The sequence below is a fragment of the Podarcis erhardii genome, assembly GCF_964252035.2.
Source record: "Podarcis erhardii genome assembly, chromosome: 5".
Taxonomy (NCBI): domain Eukaryota; kingdom Metazoa; phylum Chordata; class Lepidosauria; order Squamata; family Lacertidae; genus Podarcis; species Podarcis erhardii.
The window spans coordinates 1,947,499-1,969,645 of NC_138509.1; the positions used below are offsets into that span (position 1 = coordinate 1,947,499).

The 22,147-nt window shown below is 44.3% G+C and overlaps 1 protein-coding gene and 1 long non-coding RNA gene across 4 annotated transcripts in view; both read right to left on the reverse strand.

Moving 5' to 3' along the window:
• The window catches only part of BORCS5 (BLOC-1 related complex subunit 5), a 43,927-nt gene extending 30,142 nt beyond the window's left edge, over positions 1 to 13,785 (reverse strand). For 2 of the 3 annotated variants that reach the window (XM_081861429.1, XM_081861430.1), the window contains exons 1-2: positions 13,677 to 13,785; positions 12,142 to 12,285 (exon numbers count right to left, since the gene is read on the reverse strand). In XM_081861429.1, the coding sequence (XP_081717555.1) occupies positions 12,142 to 12,285; positions 13,677 to 13,734 (202 nt within the window). In that variant the 5' untranslated portion in view covers positions 13,735 to 13,785. Of the gene's footprint in view, positions 1 to 12,141; positions 13,552 to 13,676 lie in introns of those variants that run through there. The other variant, XM_081861428.1, reaches the window with a different exon arrangement.
• A 4,112-nt stretch (positions 13,786 to 17,897) lies between these two features.
• LOC309342944 lies at positions 17,898 to 19,380 on the reverse strand. The gene is made up of 3 exons (XR_014157040.1): positions 19,357 to 19,380; positions 18,497 to 18,646; positions 17,898 to 18,013 (listed from the first exon to the last, which is right to left on the reverse strand). It is a non-coding gene; the product is annotated as an uncharacterized lncRNA (long non-coding RNA).
• Positions 19,381 to 22,147: the final 2,767 nt, after the last annotated feature.

Here is a 22,147-nt window from a genome sequence, read left to right on the forward strand (position 1 = left end):
GTAAAGGGAATATAATATAAATATAAATATATGTATAAAGGTTGGTAATTAAGGGGTGTGAAGGTTGGAAAGTTGACATAGTGAAAACTACGAAGAACGGGTACAAATAACAAAAGAGTAAGAAGGAAGTTGGGTGGGAAAGGTACGGTTGGGGAGGAGTGGAAACATAAATTTTGTAAGATGTCGCATACAGGAAAGAAGGGAACAAACGGGGGAACTCCTAGCGATAGAAGGGGATCGAAACAGGAGGTGGACTTTAAGACTGATATTTTGAAGGCGCTTGCTGAGATTAAACAGAGTCAAAATAATGTAGAACATAAACTAGAACAAGTAGATAATAGGATTGGAAGAATGGATAAAAAGATGGACGAAACGGTGAACGAACTCAAAGGTCAGATAAAGGAAGTTTTTAGGAGAACACAGCTCAATGAGGAAGGATTAAAAAGGACCAGATTGGAATTGAAAGATATTAAAAGAGAGAAGGAAAAAATGAAAGCTGAAGTGGTGGATTTAAATAAGGCACAGGAGGAGATGAAAGATATTATAGCAATGAATGAATTGAGGCAGAGGGAGGTGAATTTAAGATTGAGAGCGGTGCCAGAGGTACAAAATGAGAATATTAAGGAGAAATTAATAAAGGAAATAGCGGAATGGATGGGAATATCAGCTGAGGAAATGGCTAAAAATGTGCAGAGCGCATTTAGAATGCGCATTAACTCAATAAGAGCAAAGAAATTCACAGGCGATTGCCTAATTACGTTTAAGGATAAAGAAATGAGGAATAAGATTTTACAAAGGAACAGAGAAAAGAGGCTGAATATAGAGGGGAATTATATTATCATCTTTAAAGATATTCCAATCAGGTTACTTAAACGAAGAGACTCCTATAAATCACTGGTGCAAGCACTGAAGAAAAATAAAGTCGAATTTAGGTGGGAATTCCCGGAGGGGTTATCATTTACATACAGAGGTAAGAAGCATAGGTTATCAAATCAGGAGGAAACCGGGAAATTTCTGAGGAAATATAAAGAGCTAAAGGTGGAGACGAATGGAGGGGGGGGGAGCGGAAGGAAGAGTTTTAGGAGAATCTGAGGCAAAAGAGGAAGAAGAGGAGGGGGGGAGTGGATCGGACGAAGAAATAGAGGAAGAGGTAGAAGAGGAAGACCCAGGGAATTTGTAAAGTAAGGAACAGACATTATGGGGTTAAAAATCTGGAGCTGGAATGTAAATGGGATGAATGGGAAGGAAAAGAGGAATAAAATTGAGCAATATCTGAAAAGGAAAAATTTGGATATCATTTGTCTCCAAGAAACGCATATAGCCAGAAGGCATAGGAAAGTGTTAATTAATAGGAGGTTGGGGAATGAATTTGAGTCCTTGGACAAGGAGAAGAAAAGAGGGGTGATATTATATATTAAAAATAAGATCGAAGCCAAAGTAATATTTAAAGATGAAGAAGGCAGGATAATAGGGGTCCGTATTAACTGGCAAGGAGAAAATTTGGTTGTTATTGGGGTATATGCTCCAAACGACAATAAGTCAGAATTTTTTAAAAAGTTGGAAGAGAAAATATGTGAGTACGCTGATCAAAAAATTGTTCTAATGGGTGATTTAAACGGGGTGGTTTCACTAGAAGCGGATAGGTGTAGGGAAGGAGGAAGTAAGAATGGGAAACTACCAAAATCTTTTTTCTCAATGGTTGAAAATGGTAATCTGATAGATATATGGCGTCTGAAACACCCACTAGATAAACAATTCACCTTCCACTCTGAACCAAATAAGTCGATGTCACGTATCGATCAGATATGGATCTCAAGCGAACTATGCCCAAGAATTAAACTAATAGAAATAAGACCAAGTGTAATTTCAGATCATAACCCGATAGAGTTAGAATTAAAAAGCCTGGAGCCAAGAACTTTTAGATGGAGATTAAAGGACTATCTTCTGGAAGACCAAAAAATTGTCGAAACTGCGCAGGAAAAGCTAAAGCAATACTTCACTGAAAACTGTGGTAAAGGAACAAAGATTAATGTAGTGTGGGACGCAAGTAAGGCAGTAATAAGAGGCTACTTTATCGAGCAGAACATAATTAAAAATAAGAATAGAGAGAAAGGAAGAGAGGACATTCTGAAGCAGATAATGATAAATGAACAAGAATTGTCTCAGAAACCCAACTGTCAAAAAGCAAAAGAAAGAATTAAAATCCTGCAAGCACAATTTGCCACAATAATCAATAGAGAAGTGGAGTGGAACATTAAAAGATTAAGACAAAAAAATTTCGAGTTTTCAAACAAATCTGGCAAGTGGCTTGCATGGCAAATCAAAAAGAGAAAGGAACAGACTACAATAAACAAAATAAAAGTGGGAGACGAAGAGAAAACTGACCATAGGGAGATTAGGAGAGAGTTTCTTAATTATTACAGAAGTTTATATTCTAAAAAAGAGAGAGTCAGCTTAAGGAAAATAGAGAGATTTCTGAAGGACAAAGGAGTGCAGAAAATCTCAATGGAGGACAGACAATGATTAAATACTCCCATTGAAAGTGATGAAATAGAAGATGTAATTAAAGACTTAAAGAGGGGAAAAGCTCCGGGTCCCGATGGATTTACTGCAGGTTATTATAAAGAGATGAAACCCATTTTGGTGGGACCTCTAAAAGAAACTATAGACAATATTCTAAGGAAAGGAGAACTCCCTGAGACCTGGAAAGAGGCATTTATTACATTCATCCCCAAGCAAGATGCAGATCTAACCCAGGTCAAAAATTATAGACCAATCTCACTGTTGAACATAGATTACAAAATATTCGCAGGGATCCTGGCAAAAAGGTTGAAAAGGTTGTTATCAGAAATTATTCATAGGGACCAAGCAGGATTCCTGCCAGGTCGGCAGATGAGAGACAACACAAGAATTATAATTGACATGTTAGAATACCTATCTGCCAGAATTGACAAACAGGTTATAATGATGTTTGTAGATGCCGAGAAGGCATTTGATAATGTTATTTGGGACTTCATGCTGAAAAATATGGAATATATGGAGGTGGGAAATGACTTCTTTAATGGAGTGAAAGCCATATATACAGATCAGAAAGCGAAGCTGATTATCAATAATATAGTAACAGAAGAGATAAAGATACAAAGAGGAACAAGACAGGGTTGTCCACTCTCCCCGCTTTTGTTTATATTGACCTTGGAAGTTCTATTAAATTCTATAAGACAGAACCAAAGAATAAAAGGAGTGCAAATTGGAAAGAATGAATATAAGATCAAAGCCTTCGCAGATGATGTAGTAATAATGACAGAAGAACCAACAATTGCGACAGGAGAAATATTAAAAGAACTAGATCAGTTTGGAGAGGTAGCAGGGTTCAAAATAAATAAGTATAAAACAAAAATAATAAGTAAAAATTTGGATCAGAAATTAACAGAAACAATTCAACAGCAAACGCAAATAGAGGTGGTTAATAAAGTGAAATATCTAGGCATCTGGATAACACCTAAGAATATAGATTTATTTAAAAACAATTATGAACCGGCGTGGAGGGGAATAAAAAGAGATCTGGAAATTTGGAGAAGGCTGAAATTGTCATTCTGGGGAAGGATTAACACGATCAAGATGAATGTGCTTCCAAGATTGATGTTTTTGTTCCAATCCATCCCTATAATTAAAGGTAGCCGAATCTTCAAAGAATGGCAGCGAGTGCTCTCGAGATATATCTGGCAGGGAAAGAAACCTAGGATACAGTTCAAATTACTAACAGATATAAAGGAAAGAGGGGGTTTCGCTTTGCCGGATATAAAGTTATACTATGAGGCGGTTTGCTTATGTTGGGTCAAAGATTGGGTAAAGTTAGAGAACAGAGAACTACTTGACCTGGAGGGCCATGACAACAATTTCGGTTGGCATGCCTATTTATGGCGGGATAAATGGAAAATATATAAGGGTTTTAGGAACCATATCTTTAGAGGGCCATTAATTGAAACATGGGAAAAATATAAAAATCTGCTGGAACCGAAAACACCACATTGGCTTTCGCCTTTGGAAGTCATGTGTGTGAAGACTACCAATATGAGAAGCAACTGGGCAACATATAATCAGTTAATAATCAAAGAGGAGGGGAATTGGAAGATACGTCCATACGTCCAGGTCAAAGAATATGTTTATGATTGGCTACACCATCTCCAGGTGAATCAAATGTTCAGAAAGGACTTTAAGGAAAGAGGCTATGGAGAGAAGGAATCTAAGTTTCAAACAGAGATTATAAATAAAGAAGAGAAAATTATATCGAAAATGTATAGGATATTGCTAGATTGGAATCTAGGAGATGAGGAAGTGAAGTGTGTGATGATCCGCTGGGCAAAGGATGTAGGACATAATATACTATTTGAAGATTGGGAGAAACTCTGGAAGGAAGGACTTAGTTTCACGGCATGTATAACGATAAAAGAAAACGTAATGAAGATGTTTTACAGGTGGTATTTAACACCTGTGAAACTATCGAAAATGTATAAGGTGAATAACAAGTGTTGGAAGTGTAAGGTTAGTGTGGGCTCCTTCTACCATATGTGGTGGGAGTGTGGAAGAGTGAAACAGTTCTGGGAAAAGATTTACACGGAATTAAAGAAGATCCTAAAATATACGTTTTCAAAGAAAGCAGAAATCTTTTTATTAGGTATATTAGGTCATGAGATAAGAAAAGAAGACTGTAAATTAGTATATTATGCAGTTGCAGCGGCAAGAGTAATGCTGGCCCAGATGTGGAAAAAGCAGGAAACTCCAACGGTGGAGGAGTGGAGATCAAAGCTGTTAGATTACATGGAATTGGATAGACTCACAGGTAAAGTAAGATATACAAAAAACCAAAAGTTCACCAAGGATTGGGGAAAATATGTAGATTATCTGGAATTCATTAACCAAGGGAAAATAACGCTAAAGGGATACAGAGACGTACTGTGAAAAAATAAGAGTTATTGTCGAAAGATAATAGGAGATTAAATAATTTAGGAGGAAAATACAAACTAAGAAATGTATATGAAGAGATATAATGACAATATAGACTAAGAAATGTGTAACTTAAAGTATTACTTCGAACGATTTTGGGAGTAGCTAAAGGAAGTCTAGAAAGCAAAGACCAAGATATGTGGTGGATGTAAATATTTAGTTTATGTATATATATATATATTTCTTTTTTATCTATTTTACTTTGTCTCTTATATTGTATTGTACTTTTATTTTTTTCTGTCTGTATGTGTGTATATATACATTTTCCTTTTCTTTCTTTTTTTTATGAAGCAAAGCAATAAAAAACAATATGGAAAAAAAAAAACTTCTGAGGTTGGTATGGCTGCATTTTTTATAGCTTTGTTAATAATCCTTTGAAGTTGAGGTTTTCATAGATTTTTTTTTAACTTGCCTTTTGAGGTTTTATAAGGCTGCTTTTCCCTAGCAGCAATTTGTGTGCCAGACACACTTTTTATAAAGTCAATGGATTATTGCTACCTGATTAAGTGGCTCCATCTACTCAAGCTGCTAGGAACATGTGGTGTGTATTTTTACCCTGATTATGATTAAGCTCTGCCTTTGGTTGTCTCATGACATCTGGGGAGAAAAGAACCCAGGAGACACCAGCCACACATTCCAGTCTGGACTCCACGGCACAGTGTCCAGACTGAACTGCATTCTGCTCGCACAAGGCCTGCTCCCCCTGGTAGAAACAACAAACACTGGTAACATTAAAACCACAGACCACGGCCCAGGAGAAGCTACCCTCAAAATAGGAGAGGAAGCACAAATTACCCCATCGTGGTCCTTCAGACCCATCCTAACCACAAGCCAACTAGCTAGAGAGAGTCAACTGAAAACTCTCCAAAAGAACGATATGGGCGACATTACAACACCCCTCCTCTGGGACACAATGAAAGCAGTCATCAGAGGAGCCTGAATAAAGGAGAGGGCATGCCTTAAACAAAAAAAAATCAAACCTCCTCAAAAATTGGTAAACTGGAACAAGACATTATGACCCTCTCATCACACTACAAAAAAAACAGGAGCCGAAAAAACCACTGTGGTGTAGTGGTTAAGAGCGGTAGTCTCGTAATCTGGGGAACCGGGTTCACATCTCCGCTCCTCCACCTGCAGCTGCTGGGTGACCTTGGGCCAGTCACACTTCTCTGAAGTCTCTCAGCCCCACTCACCTCACAGAGTGTTTGTTGTGGGGGAGGAAGGGAAAGGAGAATGTTAGCCGCTTTGAGACTCCTTAAAGGGAGTGAAAGGCGGGATATCAAATCCAAACTCTTCTACTAGGCACAAAGCCCTCCTGTGGGATTCCGGTGCTCCTGGACGCCGTCACTGATCCGCACCACTAGCTGCAAGAACTTCAAAAGAAACAATTTGGATGAAGGAATGCACATATTTCAAGGAAGGAGGGGGAGTAAAGACTGCTAACAGAAGAGATCTCTGATAAAACAAGACAAGATTAAATCATGAGAAGATACGCCAAGACACGGTATGGCAAATGACTGATGGGGGAGGGAAAAAAACCTTTCCTTTCTTTCCTTATGTGATTAAACAAGAATCCCCTCCCTCACAAGTCAGAAATGTCGTTTTAAGGACTTAAGCTGTGGATTTAAGGCTGTGTGGAGATAAACTTTCGAACCAAAGCATGTTTTAAGAAGAGCGTGGAATGTATAAGAGCTTTGGAATGACGCAGTTAAAAATGCCGTCGCCATATTGGGAAGTTCTGTCGGAGGACTTGAGTCTGGGAGTAGAAATAGAGAAATAGAGCTGTTTTTATATTGTGGGTGAAACGGCAAAGTTTTATCTTTGTGATGTTGGTGAATTCCTTTTGGGTATGCGGGTGTGTGTGTGTGTGTGTGTGTGTGTGTGTGTGTGTTTAAGCACATAGCCTCAGTTTTTGCAAAGTTTACTTGCAGGCCCGACCCCATTGCGGATGTGTTGAGTTGCTGGGTTTATGGGGTCTGGTGTCGTGACCATCAGGTTGACCTGCGACCCTAGTTTATAGGTTTTACCTTTTATTTCCACACCCTTGATATCTGGGGCTGCTCAGAGTCAGATTGCAAGGGGTCCCAGGGCCAAGAGGAATAGGAAGGGAGACAGTGGGCATCCTTGTCTTGTGCCTCTTTGGATTGCTATGGTATTGGAGTCCATATTGTTAATTCTGCATTTTGCTTAGGTTTGGGAGTAAATTTGTAGGAAGTTGGGCCCAAATTTCATGTTAGTTAATACTGCTAATAGATATTTCAATTCTAAGCAATCAAAGGCTTTAAAGATGTCTAGGGACCTGGGGGGCCACTAGGGGGCGCATCGGAAGATGGCTGACAATAACATCTCTCCAACCCACACCAGGTAATTTGGAGGCTATGATGGGAGTAATTAGCCTCCCTACCCCCCCCCCAGGATGGGGGGGGGGGACTGCCTTGCCTGCTGTGCCCTATACCACCCCCGAATTTGTGGGGATGGGGTTACTTGAGGAAATGGAACAGTGCCAACTTCACCTTCTCAGACAAAATAGCCATGATCAAAATGATCACTCTCTCAAAGCTAACCTATTGATTCCAAATCCTCCCAATCTGGATTCCTCCAACCAACTCCAGAAGTGGCAGAAAAAACTACACTCATTTATTTTATCACACAAAGAGCCAAGAATAAGCCCTAAATACCTGCACCTCCCCTCCTCAGAAGGAGGATATGGAATCCCCAACATAGAATTATGTTACATCGGCAACCAAGTATACCACATAATCCCGTATATTCTAGAAAACGAGTCTTGGACGGGTCTTGGAGAGAGACACCATTGAAACATCTCCACAACAGCACACCCATTTCTCCAAAACAAACTAAAGAAAATCCCCACAATACTGAACAGATTCAGACAGGAAGTGAAAAGTAGGCAAACTATCCCCATCCCCACTAACCCCCTGGCCTAACACCCACTATTCCAACACACAGCACAAAACCTCCAGATAAACACCTGGCAAGCCGAAGGCCTGCACTGCCTAAAAGACTTCTACAAAAACAACAAATCCATACCAACACAAGAAATACAAGACAAACTAGGGGACACCCAAATACCTTGGCTAACACATTGTCAACTATACGCTTCTTCAACAATCCAGCAGTAAAATCAGCAGCCACTAGGCCCTGGAGCACCTTCAAAAACCTTCTCCTGACAGCAGAGGGACACAGCAAAGGGATGGCATCCACAATGTACAAAATACTGCTCCAGAATCCCACAACCCCCCTTGACGCAATCGAAGAACAATGGGAGCATGACATTGGCTATGAAATTAACCCCAACAAATGGACTAGAATGTGGTCTAAACTTCCCTTTAAGTCCATATCAGGTTCTTAGCCCTCTACTATTGTCCATGTCGGGTCGTCGCTCAACCATTCTTTTAGCAGATCAAGATGATCAGGTGATAGCAAAAACTGCAAGGTTTTTAGCAGGGCAATTAGAATAAGATCTATTATTTGATTATTGATGTAAACCCCAAAATGTATTTTCTATAGTTAAGTTTTTACCTCTATCTTCAGTACATTTTATTTTATTTTATTGTTATGGCTAGTGGCTGATGCAAATAATGATTCTATCTAATCTCCATATCAGCCAAAAGGGAACTTACTCTGAAACTCACCTACAGGTGGTACTTAACACGACGGAAAGTGGCGCTGATATGCCCAGGAACCTCAGCAACAAAAAACCCTCTCCCCAGTCCTAGACTGACACTCCAACCACTACCTCCACCCCTGGATTATTCTAAGGAAGGGTAGGCTAGACATTTCTTAAAATAAATAAAGTAAACATGTCACGTTGTCTGAGCATTTGTCCAGTTTGACCAGTCCTGGGGGAGCTCTTTCTGAGCCCTGCTCCCCAACACTATGAACTGGGGACTGAATCTGGGGCCATGGGCTTTTCTGCCACATTCCAAGCCTCTCCCTCATTTCCACTCCGTTTTAGAAATGATTACAAAACCAATTTTTCATGAGGGTTTAACACGGAAAGGGCTTCACTCAATCCTCCCTCTAGAGCTTGCAGGTTGCTATTCTGCTGCAACACCGTGAGTCCCTACCAAATAAAATTATTTTACTGAGTTGTGAACATCTGCTGCTCTTGGGAGCCCTGCAAGGCACCAGAGGCAGTGAAGCGTGCCACCTGTGGGCTGCACTGGAATTGGCAAATTGAAAAGATCAACAATATCAGACCAGGCATCCCAGAAAACAACGTCAACTCACCGTATGATGTTATGAGCTGCAGTGGTGAACTGGTTGGGGCACTTCACAACATTCCTGCAGCCTGGGTATATGAATCTCACTTTGGGCCTAGTCTTTACAGTAACTTAGGGCGAAAGTAGACCATGCAGTTTTACAGGCCTCTTTTTAAAAAAACCCTGATGCAATTAAAATAATAGTGTGGCTCTTTGTCAAATGTGATCACTGTTAGGTAATTGAAAGACTCAGGGGTGGAGATGGGGGGGGGGGAGGGAGAGAGGGAGAGGGAGAGAGAGAGAGAGAGAGAGAGAGAGAGAAAGTTCCTGTCAGGGCTTACTCTAACTTCCCACTGACTGAGAAGGAAGATTCCTCAGAACAGAGAGGAAAATGTCTCTGCTTGGTAATGCAGCAAGAGAGCAGATGAAGAAAAAAACAGCAAATGTGCAACAATAAAGGAAAAATGCTCAACTGTGCTTACTTCCACACAAATTATTTTTAGTTTAATGGAGTTTTAAACTTGCATTGGACTCCTGTTCTTGCCGCCAGACACAATGATGCAAAGGTCATATGAAGGAGTTTTGTACAGAGTCAAACCACTGACTTAGTCCAGTATTGATTGATTGATTGATTGACTGACTGACTGATTGATTGCATATCCCTCCTTTTCTCCAACATGCTCAAGGTGGTGTACACTCACATGACGCCTGCCACTTCTCCCCTCCAAAACTGTCTCACTGGGTAGCAGGTACAAAAAGGAACGAACTTACCTCCCTTTGTGGAGGCATTGCCTACTGGAAGCAAGAGCTGGTTACCAGAACCAGCCCAGGTTTGAGGCCTGGCCTCCTGAACAGTTTGCAGAGAAAACAGCTGTGCACCTTTCCCCAAGCTCTAGTTTTTGTGAACATTTAATAAATGCTGTGTTTCCAATTATGCTTCTACCATTTATGTTGTATATTCCATGCACAATAGAATATTCCTATTATATACTCATCCTGTTCCGACTGTTAGTAAAATACAAAATAAACTCACTCACATCTTAGTGTTTCAATAACATAACAATAATGCAGATTCCCAAATCAAAATATCTCACTATTTTTTGTAAAATGCTTAGAAGTTTTATTACAAGCAAGTAGTATATAAATTTTGGTGAATAAGCAAAATAAATAAACAAGGTACACTGGCTGAAGTGTTTCCTAACAGGCACCAGATGTCAGTATATATGGATTGCCTAAAACAGTGGTTTTCAACCAGTGCGCCAATGGCACCCTTGGGGTGCCTTGAATGCTGGTCAAGGGTGCCATGGGCAACATTGGCCTCTGTCCCTCTCTCCTTCCGTCCCTCCTGTGATGCCCTCTTGCATCTCTGCCTCCCAAAGGCTTGTGTGGCTGTTTGTTGCAGAAGCCCTGGACCATGGGGTGCTGGCTGCCAGGAGCTGAGGTGGTCTTGGAGTAAGCAAGCAAGTGGGTGAGGGAGCCCAGCCCGCCAGCCCTTGATGTTGGGAATGGACAGACAAGTGGGAGGCTGGGCAGGCAGGCAGGCGCTGCGCTGGCCTTTCTTTTGCCTGCTGTGTGCAAAGCCTGCCTGGGAGCTGAAGGGGAGCCTTTATGCCATGCAGGCCTGGCAGTACCTTCTGCTGCCCCTGCTGCCTTCCTAGGTAAAGTGCTGGCCTCACAGTCACCTTTGGCCAGTCTCCATTGGGCCACTAAGGCTGGGGGCATCCTCTTCCCTGGCCCCTGTGGGGCAGTGTGAGGAGGCACCTGTCTTTGGGGCGGGGTGGGGGGGACTCAGAGACCAGAAGCAGCAGCTGCAGCTGCCCAGAGGACTTCCAAGAAGAGGAGAGAGGAGGCTGAGGGAACACTCCACCATGGAGGGTGTTCAAAAAGGGTTGATGGGCTGCCAGCTCTGCAGGCAAGGGGTGACATAACTGGTCTCCTGTGCCCCACAGAAAGAAGGTAGTTGGTCAAGGGACCCATGGACTCAAATTTTAAAATTACTTCCATACCGTTTTCAAAAAGCAAATCCCGGTCTTTTAAGATCCCCCTCTTTGGCATGGAGAAAACTGGAAAACTGCCATTTTATTTACCAATGTACAGATCAAGAAGATGTTGAAAGAGTGCAGAAGCAAACATGCAGGCAGCACAGGCACACAAAAATCAAGAGCAACGTTTACTGAATTTACTGTCAGATTATGAACAAGGGGATGCCTAGTCTGAGGTAATGGGCATAAAAATACCATCTTCACTAAAGCACTACTGTTTCCCAGTTTATTCCCAGTTCAGGGGTGGGAAGCCTCACGCCTAGGTTCCAAATGCAGCACTCTAGGCCTCTCTCTGGTCCACAGAATTCTCCCCAAGGCTACACCTCCCTGCTCAGCCACACACCTTCTCCCCAGATCTATTTTGCACCCTCCTGGAGGGATTTTGCCTAACTAGAATGTGTCCTTGGACTCCAATAATACTTCTTTCTTGCCTTGATAGAGGAGAAACAGAGGAGTGTGTGTAGAAGCTGTACATTCATTGCTCCCCGCCTAATCTTGCCTGTGGACCCACCTGCCACTTGCATCCCGGGTCTAAAAAGGGTTCTCCACCCTTATCCCAAGCCTCCCATAAGGTTCATCTCTTCACACTGCAGAAAAAAATGACTCAACAGAACTAGAAGCACAAATATAACTGCTTTCTGGACAAACTACAAACCACTAGCTTTAACACATCAATACATTAAAACATGTTTATGTTTTACCCAGTTCTCTCTACCACTTTATAGCAGCATGAGGACTCAGCAATGCATGACAAAACAAATGAGAAGAGTAAAATGGGATCATCAAAAATCGGCACTGTTATGAACCAGGAGGCTCAAAGGGGAATGTGGGGGGCAGACATGGGAACCTTATTTTTCCATGTAACATCTTACCTTTCAGAAGGGGTTGGAAAGTTGGGATTTCCTGCAACTTAATGACATCTGGGTCATTGCTGACATTCCGCGAAGACTGCGTCCCTTGTGCCACCACCACAATATCATCCATTTTAGCTCGCTGCTTGGCCGGTGAAGGAGAAGCTGGGGAAAATATCCAGTCAAGTATAAGGAAGCACAAAGCACACCTAGGATTACCCTTCATCTGGTACCAGCAAAAAAGAATGACTTAACAGCGTGTTGTCGTAAAATACCCACACACTCAATTATTGTGATAGAAAGGTCCACTGGCCTGGTTTGCACATAATTTGAATCCATAGTCTAAAGCAGACCACAGTTTATTGTAAATGTGAAACATGCCAGTGCATCGTGTTCATTCACCCGCAGCCCCTTCTGCCTATGCCACAGAGAGGGAGCAATCAGACCCCTGACATACTGCTACACGCACTTCTCCCAAACAAACCACAAGAACAGACCTTGGCTTACCACTTGTGGTTTGCATGTAACACAAAGTCAGTGTGTTGGTTGTTTCCTCTTCCCTGTGGCACAAGGAGCAGGGGTTTGGGCACGAATTAGCCACGCACACTAGCTTGCTTGAGACAGGCAAAAATCCATTTTAGACCATGATTTCACAAAACAGGCTGCTGAGCGAATTACAAGCAATCATCATCATTTTGTGTGGGAGTTCCGTTCTGGAGCCCACTCTGCCCCTTCTCATGACATCTCTATGATGTTTTGGGGAGACTTCCAGGTTCGGGGCTGGGCACGTCATGCATCATTTGGAGGCGTCTAAATCAGGAGTTGCCTGTATACATTTCCCACTATAATACTTGTAAAATTTAATTTCTTATTAGACTGCACATTTTCTGTTCTTGTCTCTACTTCTAGCAACTTCTATTTTGGGAGGCCAAGGTCCAATTCTTACATGCACGCCCATCACTTTGCAGAAAGTCTCACTTGCAAAAGTATGTATGAACTGTGTCTGCTGTAAAGTGGAACCTGAGATGGGACTGGGCCCTGAAGGTGGCATTTTATCTTGCTCTTCCTGGTCAACTCAGCTAAGATAAAAGAATGACAAATTAGAGGAAAGTTCTGCAAAAGGCTGTAATAAAAAATGGTGCTCAGTTAAATCAGCCAGGTCTCGTCTGCACATGTAAGCAGAATGAAACGTGATCGGGCTGGCAGATAGCAGAGGAGAGAGTACCAGTTCAGGCTGCAGATCAGGGATGCCATTTTTGAGCATTGGGGGCAAGGCTCCTAGAACAGACACCTTTTCCTCTCCGCCTGATCTGTTCGTTCGTAGCAAGTAATTTTAAAAACGGGAGTTCCACAAGTTTGTTTCCCCGCTGCCCGCCAAGTTAGCTGATGGGATGCGGCTCACCGGCTGGGAGCGCGAGAGCAGCTGAGACGCGTCCCAGCAGGCGAGCCTTGCTCCCGGTTTGCACCGCGGAGCATCCCTGAGAAGCAGCCTGGAGAGGCGCAGCTCGTGCGCACCCAAAGCAACCCCCGCCAGTGGGAAGGAAAGGGAGCCCCACCTGAAGTGCTCGGCTCGGGATGCCGGTTTTCCGCCTCTGCGCTCTGCTCGGCCCCCATGGCGAGAGAAATCCCCGGCGGAGCAGGAAGGGCGGCGCTTGCCCGCCAGGCGCCGGCGAGACCCCGGGCAAGGGCAGCTCTCTCGCGCCCGCCCCGAGCCGGCGCTTCCGCCTTCCCAGCAACCAGCCTTGGTTCGGTTCCCGGGTCAGCCTCGCCCAGGCCGGGAGGCGGAGCGGAGGGCGCGGCGGGGCCTCTTCGCCGCGGAAGCAGCGCCGGACTCCCGGCCCGATGGCGCGGCGATGCTGCAAGCCCCGGGGAGCTCAGCGGCGCTTGCTTAAAGCAGGAGACATTCCTGGAGCCGCAGCGTTAAAGGCGGGTGGCAGGAAATCCCATCAGAGCAAATGCAGGCACAGATCGGGTTGCTCGCTCTTAGAAACCATTCCCTCTGAATAAACGGCTCCGGTTTCTGAGGGAAGGCGACGCCTGCTCGGGGTGCAGCTTTTCTCCGGTCCTCCTCTTCCTTTTCCGCGAACTCCTCCTCCCTCGACTCCCAGGCCGAGTTCTTCCCACGCAGCGGTCGAGGAAGCCGGCCAACTTCGTCGGAGGGGAGGCGCCGGCTGCCTTGCCAGGTAAGCCCCCCAAACCGGAGCAGAGTTGAGCAGAGCGCTTGGTGGCCTTCTTGGCCGTGGGAGCGCGTGGGGTTGCAGACCCGAGCTTGGGATCGGACTCTGCTTCACTGCTCCTCGGAACAAGAGAAGAAGGATCCGGATTCCAAAGGATCTCTAGGATTCATGGTGAAACCTGCAACCTGCAGCGCAAGACGCTGTCCTCTTGGTGCTGCCTTTGGCAGATGCCGCCGTTTCCTCGAAGTCAGGGATGGGGCATCTGTGGCCCGGCGGGGCCGGTGCGGTCCTGCCAACATGGCCAGTGGCAAGGGTCAAGGGCAGCTGTAGTCGAACAGCATCTGGAGCTCCTGGAGGTCTCCTTCCCTGCTCTGGACCGTAGTTTCCCACTGTGCAGTAGTTCTGATAGTCCATTCTGGGAACACCAAAACTCCAAGCAAGTCAGCCAACAGAACTTTATATTTTGATGAAGCCGGTTTTGTGCCTGGGCTCAGGCTTCTACCACACTCAGTCGTCTTTTAGTCACAGCCCTCTGCCCTAAAACAGCAAGTGAGAAGGCTATTATTAATACTAGAAGCCTGCATCCAAACATTAGCTGGTTGGCTCAACTTCATGTGCAAATTCAGGCCTCCACCCCTTTTCTTGGACCTTGTAGCCCTCTTGTGGTTGCCAGGTCAAAATACAGCAGTGGCAGAAGAAACCACAACAAGCAGATTAATCTCCACTCATGCAGTGAACAGAGTCATGTTTCCTCCCCCTGTCCCCAGTGTCCACACATTGAGTGTGGATGTTTGCAGGCTTCTGCCCAGGGGTGTAGACATAATTTCCACAGGAACTGAAACCCCAACTGCAGAGGGTTCCAGCTTTCATAGAAACTGAAGGGATATGTGTGGACCTTTTCACATTTATCATGTGTGCAGGGGAATGCAGTAGTCCAGTGCTCCCACCGACATCTGTTCTTGGCAGTGAACTTCCACCCTTCCATCACCATGATTACTATTTGTATTTGCATACCAGCCTTCCTCCCATCAGAGCCCAGGGGCGTGTATAACATCATTAAAATACAATAATCTCAAAATATTAATTAAAAACCATGTGTCTGTTAAGAATCGGATTCTAGTTTAACACAGCCCACAATACTGCATCATCTATGAGGTTTTGCCACAGCCCTCCTTCCTGGGCTCCTCTGTGCTTCCACTCCCCCCAGTTTTCTTTGGTCCCTGCTTTTCAAGCACTCTGTCTCTTGTCCTGACCCAGACAAGGCCCTTCCTTCTCCCTGGGCGCATCATAGGGCCCCTCCCGGTCTTTGTGGAGTTTCATCAGCGTTCCTAGCTCAGTTAATGATTCCGTGGCCCTTTTCCTCAAGCAGCAAGGGGGCTGGAGAAGGATTGCCCTTACCTTTTGTGCAACCCCACCCCCTGCTCTTGGTTTTTAGAAAGTAAGGGAGGGCATAATGTGGCTAAAATTAGGGCATGAAGCAGCCACCATTATCACCTCCAGACTCACCAGCATGGCCAGTGTCCAGGGATGGTGGGAATTGCTGTGTGAGCTTACGTATTTCAGGAGGGTCCCTCTCCCTTTCCCCTCATGAGACCCAGGCCTCTTTGTCTGCTTCTTTGTATCCCAAGACTTCTTACCACACCACAGCTACCTCTTGCCTGGGGCTTTAATTACAACCAAACTGACCAGTTCTCTTCCCTCATAGACTTTGTTCTGCAAACTGTTTTGCTCCTTGAGTACCTGAATATTCTGTGCCGGTTGTAACAGCTTAGCCAGTTCATGTCAGAGGTGTGATGCAGTACAAATTAATACTAGTCAATGGTGCTTAACAAATAGATTCTTAGAATAATCGAACTGTTGAATTGGAAGGAACCACGAGGGTCATCTAGTCCAACCACTTGCAATACAGAAACCTTTTGCCCAATGTGGCCCTGAGATTAAGAGAGTCATGCTCTACCAAGTAAGCTGTGCATCACGGACACTGTACAAAAGTGGAAAGTGACAAACCCTGCCCATCAGTGAATGAATGAGCTCCAGAACAGGCACAAACTATAGTTCTCTTAGTGTTAAATAATTTTATGTAAAATGTTTTTGAACTGCACTTCATCTTTGCAAATATCAGGGCAGCACCCAATGGACATGAGTTAAGTAATCATGCCAGAATAAAATGCAATAATACAAAAAATGAAATAAGTAAAACCAATTCTGAAACACCGAATGTAGGAGAACAGACATATAGGATGATGACTATTTTAAATGCCTGGGCAAATTAAAAGGGTGTTACACAACTGGGGCACCTCTCTTTTGTTGCTTCGTAATGCACCTCCTTTGGCAAAGGAACTCTAGGAAGGGCCTTTGTGGACATTCTTGGCCAGCCTGGGCAGATTGAAATAGGGAGAGGTATTTGGGTCTTAAGTCATTGAGGGTTTTAAGATAAAGATGCCCACCTGGAACTGGGCTCTGAAGTGAATAGGAAACTAGTACAGCTCTTTGAGAATAATATGATGCCATCTAGCTGTGGCAGTTTGCATTCTGCCTGTTATATTCTGCATTGGTTGCGACTTCTGGGACGTCTTCACAGGCAGCCGTATGTAAACACTGTGAAGCAACTGGGGGAGCATGGATCACTGTAGCCAAGCTATTCCTGTCCAGAAAATGCAACGCTGCTGCTAAAGGGTATGATCCTGGATCAAGAAGTCTCCTCAGCTGTGCGCCTGCTTTTTCAGTGCAAGGCCATCTGGAATGGATGGCACACCAATTTCCTGGCCAGTGAGAAGCACCCCTGTGCTACCGTCTTGTCAGGATGTCTTACGGCTTTTCCCTCAACTTGTTAGTCCTTCAGATTCTTCAAGCATTAGGAGAAATGCCATATAAATCACAGGATATTGTTCTTAGAATGGCTTATTCAGCCATCACATTTCCCCCAGGAAAATTAAGTGTGATGTATTAATAATAATGTAATGTGTGATTCTGTCTCACACATCAGGTAATTATGCTGTTTTTTAAAAGAAGGGTGTGGATCCCAGCCCGCCCCCCCTTGCCCTCAGTGGATTTAACACAATCTTATCTGTTATGGAGACACCCTTTAAGTCACATAAAGTTCTTTTCTTAGCTGTATGTGCTGAATTGCCCTGTGATAGAAATCTGTTGACACACCCAGTAATCTGACCCACCAGAAGGAAGTATTGATTTCTAATATGGAGTGGCTGGGTTGGATCTGGAGTCACTTCCTTTTCCTTTTCTGGCAGGGCTTTGGATCCGCTTAACTATGAAATATTGTTATTGTTAAAATAGTTAAGTATTATTATAGCTCTCTTCCTGGCAAGCAGAAATTCAACAAGCAAAGACTTCTCTGTCTTGAGGAAATGCATATCTATAGCTGTTTAAAAAGTGCCTGAGCCCTGCCAGAAAGGAATATGGGAAAGGAGTACAGAAATGTTTTAATTAATAAGTTTAAAACTCCATCTGACTTGGATACTTGTTTTGTAAGGGCGCTTGGTGGGATGGGCCTGGGAGGAGAGGAGCGGCAGAGAGCAGGGGGAGGCCCAGTTACAGGGGTTCTAAGTAATCTCAGAAATCTCAGAAACCTCATCAGGAGGGCTTTAAACTGACTAATGTGGGGGAGGGAGACAGTGCTCCTGAAGGTAGGAGTCTATCAATTGATGAAGATGATCATCCAAATGTCATAGACCAAATGGAGCAAACAGCACACAGACCTAGTGGTGGGAGGAAAAAATCCTTAAATAAGAGACAAGGGGGAATGATTAATGGACTTCAATGTCTGTACACTAATGCGCAAAGCATGGAAAATAAACAAGATGAGCTTGAGCTCTTGGTACAGCAAACTAAATATGACATAATAGACATCACTGAAACCTGGTGGGATAAGTCCCACGATTGGAATGTAATAATGGAGGGATACAATCTATTTCAGAGAAATAGACCAGACAAGAAAGGAGGAGGAGTGGCGTTCTATGTCAGGGATGTGTATACCTATGAAGAGATCCAAGATTTAGAACCTCAAAGCCAAAGTGAGAGCATTTGGGTCAAAATTAAGGGAGAGAAGAATAACAGTGACCTTGTGGGGAGTTTACTATAGATCCCCAAGCCAAACGGAGGACATAGATGATGCCTTCCTGGAACAGATGGCCAAGCATGCAAAAGGAAGGGAGATAGTAGTAATGGGGGACTTCGGTTACCCGGATATTTGTTGGATGTCAAACTCAGCCAAGAGCATAAGGTCAAACAGATTCCTCACTGGCCTTGCAGACAACTTCATTGTCCAGAAAGTGGGAGAAGCAACAAGAGGAACAGCCATTTTAGATCTGGTCCTAACCAATGTTGATGACCTGGTTAGTGGGGTAGAAGTAGAAGGATCATTAGGCGCGAGTGATCATGCTCTTCTGAAGTTTACTATACAGCGGAAAGGAGCAGCCAAGCATACTAGGACTCAATTTCTTGACTTTAAGAAAGCCGACTTCATAAAACTTAGGGAAGTGCTGGGTGAGATCCCATGGACAGTAATACTAAAAGGAAAGGGAGTTCATGATGGCTGGGAGTTTGTTAAGAGGGAGATAGTAAAAGCACAACTTCAGGCAATACCAATGAGACGGAAACATGGAAGGTGCCTAAAGAAGCCAGGGTGGCTATCTAAAGAACTTTTAAATGAGTTAACATTAAAAAAGGATGTGTACAAAAGATGGAAAAGAGGGGAAACCACCAAAGAGGAATTCAAACAAATAGCCAGCACGTGTAGACACAAAGTCAGAAAAGCTAAAGCACAGAATGAACTCAGGCTTGCTAGAGAAGTTAAAAGCAACAAAAAAGGCTTTATGGGTATGTTCGTAGCAAAAGGAAGAACAAAGAAACTGTGGGGTCACTCAGAGGAGAAGATGGTGAAATGCAAACAGGGGACACAGAAAGGGCTGAACTCCTCAATGCCTTCTTTGCCTCAGTCTTCTCCGATAAAGAAAACAATGCCCGACCTGAAGAATTTGGAGCAAATGATTCAGCAGAGGAAACACAGCCCAGAATAACTAAGGAGATAGTACAAGAATACTTGGCTAGTTTAGATGTATTCAAGTCTCCAGGGGTAGAGTATTAAAAGAACTGGCAGATGTGATCTCAGAACCACTGGCAGTCATCTTTGAGAATTCCTGGAGAACAGGCGAAGTCCCGGCAGACTGGAGGAGGGCAAATGTTGTCCCTTTTTCAAAAAGGCGAAAAGAGAGGACCCAAATAATTACCGCCCAGTCAGTCTGACATCAATACCAGGGAAGATTCTGGAGCAGATCATTAAGCAAACAGTCTGTGAGCACCTAGAAAGGAATACTGTGATCACCAATAGTCAGCATGGATTTCTGAAAAATAAGTCATGTCAGACTAACCTGATCTCGTTTTTTGACAGAATTACAACCCTGGTAGATGAAGGGAATGCAGTGGATGTAGCCTACCTTGATTTCAGCAAGGCATTTGACAAGGTGCCCCATGATATTCTTGTAAAGAAGCTGGTAAAATGCGGACTTGACTATGCTACCACTCAGTGGATTTGTAACTGGCTGACTGACCGAACCCAAAGGGTGCTCATCAATGGTTCCTCTTCATCCTGGAGAAGAGTGACTAGTGGGGTGCCACAGGGTTCTGTCTTGGGCCCGGTCTTATTCAACATCTTTATCAACGACTTGGATGATGGTCTCAAGGGCATCCTGATCAAATTTGCAGATGACACCAAACTGGGAGGGGTGGCTAACACCCCAGAGGACAGGATCACACTTCAAAACGACCTTGACAGATTAGAGAACTGGGCCAAAACAAACAAGATGAATTTTAACAGGGAGAAATTTAAAATATTGCACTTGGGCAAAAAAAATGAGAGGCACAAATACAAGATGGGGGACACCTGGCTTGAGAGCAGTACATGGAGTCTTGGTTGACCACAAACTTGACATGAGCCAACAGTGTGACGCGGCAGCTAAAAAAGCCAATGCAATTCTGGGCTGCATCAATAGGAGTATAGCATCTAGATCAAGGGAAGTAATAGTGCCACTGTATTCTGCTCTGGTCAGACCTCACCTGGAGTACTGTGTCCAGTTCTGGGCACCCCAGTTCAAGAAGGACACTGACAAACTGGAACGTGTCCAGAGGAGGGCAACCAAAATGGTCAAAGGCCTGGAAACGATGCCTTATGAGGAACGGCTAAGGGAGCTGGGCATGTTTAGCCTGGAGAAGAGGAGGTTAAGGGGTGATATGATAGCCATGTTCAAATATATAAAAGGATGTCACATAGAGGAGGGAGAAAGGTTGTTTTCTGCTGCTCCAGAGAAGCGGACACGGAGCAATGGTTCCAAACTACAAGAAAGAAAATTCCACCTAAACCTTAGGAAGAACTTCCTGACAGTAAGAGCTGTTTGACAGTGGAATTTGCTGCCAAGGAGTGTGGTGGAGTCTCCTTCTTTGGAGGTCTTTAAGCAGAGGCTTGACAACCATATGTCAGGAGTGCTCTGATGGTGTTTCCTGCTTGGCAGGGGTTGAACTCGATGGCCCTTGTGGTCTCTTCCAACTCTATGATTCTAGGGGGAGGTATGGTGAGGGAGGAGGGGCAGGCTGGGTGGGGGGCACACAGCCCAGGCAGTTAGTGACTGTGCCGTGTGCCAGCCCCTCCTCCAACCTGGGGCAGCCCTCAGGTCTGTGACTGCTGCTGTTGAGTGCCTGGGCAGCCTGGGGGAGGCTGATCTGGCATGTATCATTGAAACTGGGTGGGTGAACAGGGTGGAGTTGGTCTCACCCAGCTTTGCCCACCTGTGTGAGTGTCTGGAGGCGGTTGGAGGATGGATGGCGGCTAACTGATTGAGGTTGAATCCTGACAAGACAGAAGTTTTTGGTGGGGCAGGTGTGGAGGACTCCCTGGTCCTGTGCCCCTGAAGGACCAGGTATGCAGTCTGGGAGTCATTCTGGACTCACAGCTGTCCATGGAGGCGCAGGTCAGTTCTGTGTCCAGGGCAGCTGTTTATCAGCTCCACCTGGTACACAGGCTGAGACCCTATCTGCCTGCAGACTGTCTCGCCAGAGTGGTGCATGCTCTAGTTATCGCCCGCTTGGACTACGGCAATGCACTCTCTGTGGGGCTACCTTTGAAGGTGACCCGGAAACTACAAGTAATCCAGAATGCGGCAGCTGGACTGGTGACTGAGAGTGGCCACCAAGACCATGTAACACCGGTCCAAGAAATCTTCAGTGGCTCCTAGTGCGTTTCTGAGCACAATTCAAAGTGTTGGTGCTGATCTTTAAAGCCTATTTACTCCTGCCTCCAGTGCCCACCTTCTTTTCCTTTGTCTCTCTTGTGCTGATTTACAGATTGTAAGCTCCACAGTGCAGAGGTCTATCCTGCTATATTATGTAAAGCATCGTGCAGATTGAGGATGGTAGAAAAATAAGCAAATAAGCTTATAAAATAAGGAAATAAGCAAATAAATGTTATGTAGCCTAAATCAAGTGTAACAATCGCTCAAGTACAAGTGTGCCCAGGAGTTCTCTCCTTTCTTTTCTCATACTCCAAGTCCATAAGAAAGGTTTCAGGAGCTTGGGTAAACCGCAGTTTTCTGTGACATTCAAACTGGGAAACTCTGGTTTATTCTCTACTATAAACCTGCATATAATCCAGGATAAATGAAAGCATCATATCTGAACTGGGCCTGCATCACTGCATCACTTCATCACTTGCCCCAGTGACTTACTGTATTTTTCACTCTATAAGATGCACCAGACCATAAGACTAGTTTTTGGAGAAGGAAAACAAGAAAAAAAATATTCTGAATCTCAGAAGCCAGAACAGCAAGAGGGATCGCTGCACA